Raw genomic sequence first — 12,241 nt, forward strand, 5'->3', positions numbered from 1 at the left:
CCAGCGGTCCTAGAGAGCCGCTGTCCTGCAGAGTTTAGCTCCAACCCTGAAAAGAAAAAAAGAAAAACTCAACGGCCTGTACTAATCCTGAAGAGCTTGATCAGCTGGTTCAGGTGTGTTTGATTAGGGTTGGAGCTGATCTCTGCAGGACAGCGGCTCTCTAGGAGTGTGAAGCTATCTATCTATCTGTCTGTCTATTTGTCTATCTATCTATCTATCTATCTGTCTTTTTATCTATCTATCTATCTAACTGTCTATCTATCTATCTATCTATCTGTCTTTTTATCTATCTATCTATCTATCTGTCTGTCTGTCTGTCTGTCTATCTGTCTATCTATCTATCTGTCTTTTTATCTATCTATCTATCTATCTAACTGTCTGTCTGTCTGTCTATCTGTCTGTCTATCTATCTATCTATCTAACTGTCTGTCTGTCTATCTATCTGTCTTTATCTATATCTATCTGACTATCTATCTATCTGACTGTCTTTTTCTATCTATCTATCTATCTATCTATCTATCTATCTATCTATCTGTCTGTCTGTCTGTCTGTCTGTCTGTCTATCTATCTATCTATCTATCTATCTGTCTTCTTATTTATCTATCTATCTATCTATCTATCTGTCTGTCTATCTGTCTGCTTGTCTATCTATCTATCTGACTGTCTTTTTATCTATCTATCCGTCCGTCTATTTATCTGTCTCTCTATATATCTCTCTATCAGTCTATCTATCTGTCTGTCTGTCAGTATGTATTGATGTTTTATGGTCTCATTGTTGAGGGGGAAGTGTGACATATGTATTGTGCAGTTATGGCAACCACAACCACTGCAGCTTCCAAACTCCTCCCCGTGTTACTATGGAAACATCATCATGAGAGAGAGAGAGACCTCTGCATAAAACAAGCTGCTCTGTAGCACATTGCTGAGAAACCACACACACACATTCATGAGGACTCTACATAGGCATAATGATTTTTATACTGTACAAACTACATATTCTCTCCCGTACTCCTGAATCTAACCATCACAGAAAACTTTCTGCATTTTTACATTTTCAAAAAACATCACTTAGTATGATTTATAAGCTGTTTTCCTCATGGCGACCGAGTTTTGTCCCCACAAGGTCAAAAATGTTCAGGTTTTATGATGCACACACAGACAGTAAATGAAGGGGCATGTTAAGAATGGATTATTCTCAGCAGCCGTACGAGCACGTGTGAGTCTCACCTGAGCACCTCGTTGTTGTTGCCCGTGATCTGGCTCTTCTTGTCCGGCGCCCCGTGGCACTCAGACTTCAGCAGCGTGTGCGGCCCACGGTCTATCATCATGGTGGAGGTAGCCGACGCGATCACAGCCACACCGTCCCGCACGCGCGCCTCCAGCCCGTAATCCCACTCGTCATAGGACACCGAGATCATGCCTGCAGAGACACAAGCGTCAGAGATCCGCACCGTCTTCCTCATCAGCCGTGAGCCTCAACACGCACCTGTGGGAAACTCGGGCGGGATGTGATCGGCGTCGCCCGCCACCAGAGACGGCACGATCCAGGTGTAGCCGTATCCCGTCAGGCCGACAGAATGCGCCACCTCGAAGATGACGTTGGCCTCCTCTTTGGTGGAGTAGAGCAGGATGACGGGGCTCTGCAGCTTCTTCAGCTGGTTCTGGATCTTGGCATCTCCGTCGTCCACAGACATGTCCAGCAGCAGCACCTCCTCCAGCTCCCAGCCCACAAAACTGTTCTCGATGGTGCTGCGGATCTGAGGTTCACACACCATGAACGATCAACAGAGCTGCTGTGCATTACTGAAGACACTTAACATTCAGTAATGTTACTGATTCAGGTTTAGTCTTGATGGTCAGCCAACAAACAGAGATAGACAGTGAATAAAATTTTCTGATCTGATTCAAGCTTTGGATGAGTTCAAATATTTGAACTTTTGCGTATGCGACCGCCCAACCAGATGCGATTACCAATTGGCATCATTTTTGCAATAAAACATTTACATTTATGCATTTGGCAGATGCTTTATTCCAAGGCGAATTACACTGCATTCAAGGTAGACATGGGAATCGAACCCATGGCCTTGGTGTTGCTGGCGTCAAGCTCTACTATTCTGTTCTTCTCACACACAACCTTTGTACAAATTCCAAAGCAAATCACCCGCTGTTTTATGCAAAATCTCCTCCTGTCCGAATGCAAATATCTGTGACTGCTGATATCATATTATCCCAGTGCTTGTCCTTGCGTGTTTTTTGACTAACCCAAAGTGTTAAAGACACACATCAGTGTCTGGTGAGTGCGTGTGTGTGTGTGAGTTACCTTGGTAACAAAGTCCTGGTAACCGGGGTAGTATGTGGTAACTATGGAGAAGATGTACCAGTCATATTCCTCCATGATGTTGAGCATGACAGACGCCTGCTGCTCGATGGAGGGCCCGAACTGAAAGAACATGGAGTTATCGTCCTGTGGAGAGACAGACAGGGTGGTTTTCACACAGGGGGATCTGTCGTGCTGTTTATGCATTCATGAGGACAGACACATACAGCACACACCACCTGTCTCTCTCTCTCTGGATCATCATGTCTCACTGCTGCAGTGTTCAGCGGGTCTGATTCAGATGGAAGATTGAAATCAATGAAGTGATTTAATGGTGATTTAAAGTATTTGACTTAAATGTGTTCTTATATAAAAATGCTGACGTAACGCACAGCTCTCTATATAAAGTTGGATATATAAGTATCACAGCTCTCTATATAAAGTTGGATATATAAGTATCACAGCTCTATATATAAAGTTGGATATATAAGTATCACAGCTCTCTATATAAAGTTGGATATATAAGTATCACAGCTCTATATATAAAGTTGGATATATAAGTATCACAGCTCTCTATATAAAGTCGGATATATAAGTATCACAGCTCTATATATAAAGTTGGATATATAAGTATCACAGCTCTCTATATAAAGTTGGATATATAAGTATCACAGCTCTCTATATAAAGTTGGATATATAAGTATCACAGCTCTATATATAAAGTTGGATATATAAGTATCACAGCTCTTTATATAAAGTTGGATATATAAGTATCACAGCTCTCTATATAAAGTTGGATATATAAGTATCACAGCTCTATATATAAAGTTGGATATATAAGTATCACAGCTCTATATATAAAGTTGGATATATAAGTATCACAGCTCTCTATATAAAGTTGGATATATAAGTATCACAGCTCTCTATATAAAGTTGGATATATAAGTATCACAGCTCTATATATAAAGTTGGATATATAAGTATCACAGCTCTTTATATAAAGTTGGATATATAAGTATCACAGCTCTCTATATAAAGTTGGATATATAAGTATCACAGCTCTCTATATAAAGTTGGATATATAAGTATCACAGCTCTATATAAAGTTGGATATATAAGTATCACAGCTCTTTATATAAAGTTGGATATATAAGTATCACAGCTCTCTATATAAAGTTGGATATATAAGTATCAGCTCTCTATATAAAGTTGGATATATAAGTATCACAGCTCTCTATATAAAGTTGGATATATAAGTATCACAGCTCTATATATAAAGTTGGATATATAAGTATCACAGCTCTCTATATAAAGTTGGATATATAAGTATCAGCTCTCTATATAAAGTTGGATATATAAGTATCACAGCTCTCTATATAAAGTTGGATATATAAGTATCACAGCTCTATATATAAAGTTGGATATATAAGTATCACAGCTCTTTATATAAAGTCGGATATATAAGTACATTTAACAGCTAATTCATCAGCTCATAAAGACGTCACATGGCTCTTGCTCTCGTGTGTTTTGTACCGTTATGTCACATATTGTGGATTCTCTAATTAAAGTCATGCACATGTAATTAGTCCTTATAGCTTAATTAGAGCTGACCTTGTTCTAACTCTCATTTTTTTAATTAAATATTTGGCTCATTTTAACGAGACCATTAGAGACACTATTAGTGACTAAACCAGATTTGTAAACATTAAGAAACTGTATGTAATCAATATGAGTATGTGATTGGCCGCAGGTGATCACATGACTGTCACACAGTGAACATCGTGATCATGTTTATGCAACAAATTTAAGGCTTTTTAAGACCTTTTTTAAGACCTGCACAAATAAAATTTATTCCATATCGGGGGGGATGTAGGTCAGTGTTAATGGTACGATCCTAAGCCATGAAATGACTGTAAAAACAACAATTTAAACAACTTTACAGTGCAAATAATACAAGTTTTGACAAAAACAAGGTTTATAAAAATTATAAACCTCATATTTCAGCCTTTTTAAAAATGTTTTTAAGAGTCAAAATAATAAATGATTATAAATATATATATATATATATATATATGATGATTTATGAATTATATTTTGACTCTGAATATATATATATATATATATATATATATATATATATATATATATATGTATACGATATTTAAGACTTTTTATGAACTTAAAATTGATCAAACTAAATTTAAATTCCCATGGGCCCCTGATTTAAATAACCAAACAATATTGACATTACTATAACAAACACCATGAATGCGTTTACATGCACGTTCTTACCCCGATTATGCATAATAAGCTTAATAATGCCTGTGTTCATGTAAATGCGTTACAATGTGCTACAACGACGGACACAGCTAGACTTTTGTCCCTTACCCTGATTTCTCCTGCCATGTAAATGCATTAACCTGCGTTCTGTGGCATATTGAAGTGCGCATGTGTGCTATATGAAAGGAAAGTGTCCTTACTGTGGATTTAAGCGCATCCAAACAGATCGAGTGTTTCGCTGTAGGGGACGAGGAAATATATCACAAACTCAAACTCTTTCTTGACCCGAAGAATTATAAATGTGTTCTGATCTCGTGCAGAAGTGCCACAGTCAAAACGCTGCATCTGTAACTGCATGAGAGGAGAATACATGAGCCGTAAGTTCCCCGCTGACAGGAACACTCTGCGGTTTTTAATGCTTTATTTAACATCACAACAGACATAACAAGTGGAATAGTCAGACTCAGATATTTGAATGATTTTGACGTCACTACCGGGAAATAAAGTGAATTATTAATAAAGTCTTGTGAACGAGGTTTACTTGTGTTGTGGGGTTATTGGTTCGCATGTAAACCGGGACAACGGGTTATTTCAATAGATAGAGAGTGATGTATGTAACAGCTACTCATCACACACACACACACACACACACACAAGTGGTTCTTCCGCTGTCACACTGTGGCTACACACTGCTTTGGCAGCTGTGCTTCTCTGACTATCCTGACACACACACACACACACACACTCACACACTCACGAATGTCTCTTGTCAGTCACATTCTAAAATGCTCCAGAATTATGAGTGACTGATTTTTGCATACATAACAACTGTAAAGCATCCAACGTGTAAATACATGTATTTTTCCATGTTCAAGACAGACAACACTGCCTCAACATCAAAGTTATTTGCTGAAGCCCAGTGTTTTCTGCTCCTTATCTGCATAAAGTTGAGCGTTTCTCAACTATTCGGTGCTTTCATCGCTTTCTCCGGTCCACTGTCAATCCCACAATCCACCGCGCAAGCGTGAAGCTCAACTCCCATACAGTGTAAGTTAAGGCCCGTTCACACCAAGGACAATAACTGTAAGGATATAGTTTAAAAAAAATCATTCTGAACAACAACGTAAGAGATAGTGTGAAAAGTGAGTCCACAACTATAACGATAACGCCACAGAGGAACGATATCGTTGGAATCACTTTTAGGATGATTTTATCCAGCTGGTGAATGATAAAAACATTGACAGCCAATCAGAATCCATCCTGCTTTAAAGAGCTGCAGCATTTAAACAGACAGACGACAAAACTGAGAATAAACACAATGTTATTGTTTACTGGTGTGGATGCTAATATAGTTATTGTTATAGTTATCAATACAGCCATTGTTATAGTTATCTTTATAGTTATTGTTATAATTATTTTTATAGTTATTATAGTTATTGTTACAGTTAACGTTACAGTTATCATTACAGTTATTATATTATAGTATTCGTTATAGTTAGTGTTATAGTTATAATTATAGTTATCAGATAACTTTAACTATGATAACCATAACCATAACTTTAATTATAATGATAATTAAAGCTGCAAGCAGCATTTATTGGGGTTCAAGCATTTAAGGCCTTAAAGCACATAAAAAGGTATTATATTTTATTTAGCAAGCATGTAAACACTTAGATCAAAGATGGAAAAGAGCGTTTACAGGCAATAAAGGCAATTTAGTAAGGAAAAACATGGTTTTTAAAGGTTTTTTGACAGTTATAGCACCACCTATTGCCTGATCTACACCACTTTTTTTTTGGGTGTCCTCAGAGTGTGTCCATACATATGTGTGTTAATTTTGGTGAAAATATCTCATTTCGTTTTGAAGTTATAGACACTTATATATATGAGAGCATAAAAAAAAATGACCAATGAGCGACTTTGATTGGATTTTTTTGACACTTTCTATCAAAATTTTGACATTTGGGCAATGACATTTAGTAAACCAACTTAGGTTTTGTGTTTCCTACGGTGGTTTCGTCTCAATAGGAATAACGGTTTCGAAGATATTCGCAAAAGTTTTTTAAGCGCTAAATCACAATGTAGCACAAACCATAATGCAAAACCTTGCATATTTGGTATCGTTGGATTTGCCAATGTTTCAGGAGTCTAAAGATGTGACTCCTGTGAAAATAAGTCGACCACACCCAAAGTTATATACATTTTCATCCAAAACCATTAAAAATAAATGTTTTTTTTTTTAGTTTTTTAACAGTTATAGCACCACCTATGGTCCAATCACCATAAAAGCTGGCATGCTACTTTAGAGTCATATGCTGCATGTGCTTTTGGTAAAGTTCTGAGTTTTTGTTTAGGATTTATAGGCTTTTGAGTATATTTAGCCACGCCCATTTTCTAAATGACCCAGTTATAGTGACCCAAAGGGTAAACTTAAACTTTTTTTTTTTGATAATTATTGATCTAGAGAGTCCAGAGAATTGTCCTACACTTGTTTCGTTCCGATCGGATCGGGCGAAAAACCTAGGACTAGTTTGCAAAAGTAGGTTTTTCACATATTTGCGAATAATTAATGAACAATTCGATTGACAGCATTGGTTCTTGAGGCAAAGTTGTTCAGAATGAGGAGATCTAACAAATTATATGCATATTGAGTGGATCTGTGAAACACCACGTGATTACTGAGGTGTAAAACTCGTTAGCGCCAACTAGTGGCTGATTTCTTTCAAAATCTGTACAAACCTCTAGGACCATGAGTCGATCATGCCCACTGAGTTTCGTTCCGATCGGCCTCCGTTAACCTTGTCTAATAGGTGCTCAAATTTCATTGGCCGATGGCGGCCATGTTGAGATACGCCAATGTCCTCATAGACAGTCATGCCCCCTTGGACCAAGACACTGCATGCCAAATTTCAAGTCAATCGGATTAACGGTTGCATAGTTTTTTTCAAGTTATAGCGCCACCTAATGTTTGGCGCAAATATCTAATTTCTTTCTTGCGTTATTGCCATTTTAGTAAAAGTGGCTCCACCCACATCGTACGTTTTGGTGCCCCTTAGCGACAGTGAATCAAAATTTCAACTTTTTCGATAATTATTGATATTCAGACTCCAGAGAACATTTCTGCACTGGTTTGGTTCAGATCGGGCGAAAAACCTAGGACTAGTTCGCAAAAAATAAATAAAAATACCCGAGGTGGTTATCGCTATGGTTATTGTTAATTATATTTTAGTTATTACAGTTATCATTTCAGTTATTGTTACAGTTATTGTTATCCTTATAGTTATCGTTTATTATTGTTATAGTAATAGTTATCGTTACAGTTATCGTTACAGTTATTATTCTTGGTGTGAACGGGCCGTTAGCTCATTGTGAGCGATGCGTCATACATCACTAACTACTGACAATATGGACCTTTTTGCACTCTAAATTTTGCTGATGTTTCCACATCTTTATTCCTTGAATTTCGTGATTAAACTGACAGAATTTGAAAGCTGAGACTTTGTTTCATATCACAAGTATCAAAGCTCATTGTGATCATTGGATGGCAGGCGCGTTTAGCGAAGTTTTGTTCGCAGCGCAGACTATGGGTCCGTTTTCCATTGTTTTTCTATGCAAACGCACCAGATGACATTGCGCTCATGTTTCGTATATCTTACAGTGATGAAAATGTGGTCTACAAACTGTGCTCAAGTTGAAAGAAGTTCTTCCATTCCACCGCCCTGCTTTCTGTGTGAACAGCCCCTAAAACATCTTTTTCAGCTTTTATTTCACAAACATAAATCTAAACATGAGGTGCTGAAGGTGACCGTGAGATGCTGCGGTTCACAATCGCACAACATACACACATGACAACTGCAGGAGCGGTCACATGACTTCCTCTGCTCAATGACTGCTGTGTGTGTGTAACAGATTGTGGCGTCCTGACAGCAGGCATCTTGGCACAGGACTCTGGGTAATTGACTGAGCTCAACTCGTACTCTCATTCAGCGTGTCTCTCTCTCTTCTCTCTGTGATGATCAGCAGACAGCAGGAACGGAGAGCAGGACGGAGGAAGGACGAACAGACGGAGAGATGTGAAGACGAACAGCGAGAGAGAGAGAGAGAGAGAGAGAGAGAGAGAGAGAGAGAGGAGCCCTAAATATGTGTCCTAGTTCTCTGGTCTTTAAAGCAGAGCACACATGATACACTGACACTATCTAAACCAGGCCACAGAGAGAGAGAGAGATGGAGAAACAGGTGAGACTCTCTCTCTGGGCTGAAGGTCATCCTGTCTGACCTCTGACCCCTCGGTACAGAAGATCAGCAGAACATCACAGAGCTCACAAGAAGAAACATCAAATCTGGTTTCATGTGGTCCATCTCACAAGACTCAGTGATCACGCTCAAACAGCCAGACCATCATAAACCAGCCTGGATCTCTCAGCACACTCAATCCAGCTTAAAGGGATGGTTCGCCCCAGAAACGGGTCATTCCTCATGTCGTTCAAACCTGTGTGACTTTCTATCTTCATCTTTCTTCAGACAATAGAAGATATGCTGAAGAACATTGGGAATCAAACAACATTGGACCCCACTGACTTTCATTACACAGACGTTTCTCAAAATGTCTTCTTTTAAGTTCACAGGTTTTTGAAGTGACAAGTTTTGGACGAAGTGACCCTTAAACTCTAGTGAATATATACAGTATATCTAGTGAATAATATCACTACTGTCTTCTGCAGAGCTGCTTTATGGAATTTGTTTCATAATTGTTGAGTTTTGCGACATTAACACTGTTATTTTCCTGACACTGTAAAGGTTGTGCGCGGTTGGAGCCGCTGGACAGCTGAGCGTGGGCCGAGCCGCTCTTCATCTTCATCTTCATCCGTGTGTTTCGAGAGACGCTGTGATTTCACAGGCGTTTAAAGCGCGCGTCCTCTGAGCGTGGGCACAGATCTGACTCACAGCGCTTACGACGAGGACCTGATCGCTTTCTGTGTGTGTCTGTCGGCTCATCATCATCATCATTATCATCCTCACACACACACGCATTCCTTCATCATGCATCTGCGCTGCCCTCTTTAGAATGCAAGTCACCGTGAAATCAAAATTGACTCTCTTTTATGGAATACTGCAGTGTTTATTATAAATGATTTATCGATGCACATCATTATTGTTTTAAATTCATGTTGAATCAGAATATCTTCTCCTCCCTCTTGCAGCATCTCTTCTCTTCTCTGATGATGAGGGCGGAGCAACCTGTCACTCACATGAGATCCACCAATAGCAAACCACAACCATCCAATCAATTCCCCACGGACAAAATCAAGCCCCGCCCTACATTTGTTCTTGTTTGAGAAGCGTTTCACTCATCACTATAGGGAAGAAATGTTTAAGAGCAGCGCGTACCTTAGCGGCCATGATCATGGAGGATCCTCCCTTCACGCCCAGGATGGGGATGTGCGTCTGCGCTGAGATGAAGTCCAGGATCTGAGCGATGGCCTCCTGGTCGGTGTCGTCTCCGAACACCACGCCCTGCAGCCAGTGCTCCGTCATCAGGTCGCAGATGCTCTTGATGATGCTCTTGGGGTCCGTCTCATTCATGGTGAGCATCTCTACGTTGGGCGCCAGCGGCATGTGGCTGAAGTCGTCTTTGTCGCGGGTGCCGGCGAGCGCCACCTCACTGGAGTTCCCCACCAGCACCACTGCGATGCTCAGGCCCTGCAGCAGCTTGGATATGGGTGGGAACTGAGCCACCGATGATGGGATGTAGTGGGCCACGCCCCCTCCGCCCCGATCGCGCCGCGATTGGACGGCCGCCGGCAGAAGCAGCAGCAGGCACACGGCAAACAGCTGATAGAGCGAAGGGCGGGGCCAGTGGAGTGAGGGTGGGGCTGGCTGACAAAGCCACGCCCGTTTTTCCTGAGAGGGTGGAGCTAAGCCACGGTAAACGCAGATGGACATGATGGAGGAGAGAAAAACCTGCGAGAAAAAAAGCACATTCTTTAACTGTGGCTCTTGTTTTAGAAAAATCTTAATGCAGAAATTTACATAATTACTTCACGAACAACTTCATAAATAAGGCCTGTGGTTTGACACATCATTCGTACATCAATACTGTGAAATGAAATTAGATAAACAACTAGAAACTTCACAATATTACACAAAATGTGATAATAATCAGATTATTTGAGTTTATAAACTGTACTGGATCGGCTGTTTCTATGTTTATGAGGACCATTAAACTTTTTACAGCGTTAATGTCATAATGGATGGACAGACAGAAAGATAGATAGACAGACGGATGGACAGAAAGATAGACAGACAGACGGACGGACAGACAGACAGACAGACGGATGGACAGAAAGATAGACAGACGGACGGATGAACCAATGGACAGACAGATAGATAGACAGACAGATGGACGGATGAACAGAAAGAAAGACAGGCAGACGGACAGACAGACAGATGAACAGATGGACAGAAAGATAGATAGACAGATGGATGGAAGGACAGACAGACAGACGGACAGACAGATCGATAGATGGATAGACAGATGGATGGACAGAAAGATAGACAGACGGACAGACAGAAAGATAGATAGACAGATGGATGGATGGAAGACCAGACGGACAGACAGACAGACAGACAGACAGACGGAGGGACAGATAAACAGATGGATAGACAGACGGATGGACAGAAAGACAGACAGAGAGATGGACAGACAGACAGACGGACAAACGGATGGACAGAAAGAGAGACGGATGGATGGACAGACAGACGGACAGTAAGATAGACAGATGGACAGAAAGATAGACGGACAGACGGTCAGATGGATGGATGGACGGATGGACAGAAAGATAAACAGACGGATGGACAGACAGACGGGCAGAAAGATAGACAGACAGACAGACAGACAGAAAGATAGACAGACGGATGGACAGAAAGATATATAGATAGATAGATAGATAGATAGACGGATGGATGGACAGAAAGATAGATAGATAGATAGACGGATGGATGGACAGAAAGATAGATAGATACAGTGTGTACAGAAAGTATTCAGACCCCCTTAAATTTTTCACTCTTTGTTATATTGCAGCCATTTGCTAAAATCATTTAAGTTCATTTTTTCCCTCATTAATGTACACACAGCACCCCATATTGACAGAAAACACAGAATTGTTGACATTTTTGCAGATTTATTAAAAAAGAAAAACTGAAATATCACATGGTCCTAAGTATTCAGACCCTTTGCTGTGACACTCATATATTTAACTCAGGTGCTGTCCATTTCTTCTGATCATCCTTGAGATGGTTCTACACCTTCATTTGAGTCCAGCTGTGTTTGATTATACTGATTGGACTTGATTAGGAAAGCCACACACCTGTCTATATAAGACCTTACAGCTCACAGTGCATGTCAGAGCAAATGAGAATCATGAGGTCAAAGGAACTGCCTGAAGAGCTCAGAGACAGAATTGTGGCAAGGCACAGATCTGGCCAAGGTTACAAAAACATTTCTGCTGCACTTAAGGTTCCTAAGAGCACAGTGGCCTCCATAATCCTTAAATGGAAGACGTTTGGGACGACCAGAACCCTTCCTAGAGCTGGCCGTCCGGCCAAACTGAGCTATCGGGGGAGAAGAGCCTTGGTGAGAGAGGT

The 12,241-nt window shown here is 40.2% G+C and overlaps 1 protein-coding gene across 5 annotated transcripts in view; it reads right to left on the reverse strand.

Moving 5' to 3' along the window:
• The window catches only part of grin2ba (glutamate receptor, ionotropic, N-methyl D-aspartate 2B, genome duplicate a), a 40,320-nt gene that overhangs the window by 12,031 nt on the left and 16,048 nt on the right, over positions 1-12,241 (reverse strand). For all 5 annotated transcript variants that reach the window (XM_051885702.1, XM_051885699.1, XM_051885701.1 and 2 more), the window contains 4 exons: positions 9,986-10,558; positions 2,321-2,464; positions 1,487-1,757; positions 1,228-1,420 (listed from right to left, as the gene is read on the reverse strand). In XM_051885702.1, the coding sequence (XP_051741662.1) occupies positions 1,228-1,420; positions 1,487-1,757; positions 2,321-2,464; positions 9,986-10,540 (1,163 nt within the window). In that variant the 5' untranslated portion in view covers positions 10,541-10,558. The remainder of the gene's footprint in view (positions 1-1,227; positions 1,421-1,486; positions 1,758-2,320; positions 2,465-9,985; positions 10,559-12,241) is intronic.

The sequence above is a fragment of the Ctenopharyngodon idella genome, chromosome 3 (assembly GCF_019924925.1).
Source record: "Ctenopharyngodon idella isolate HZGC_01 chromosome 3, HZGC01, whole genome shotgun sequence".
Classification (NCBI taxonomy): domain Eukaryota; kingdom Metazoa; phylum Chordata; class Actinopteri; order Cypriniformes; family Xenocyprididae; genus Ctenopharyngodon; species Ctenopharyngodon idella.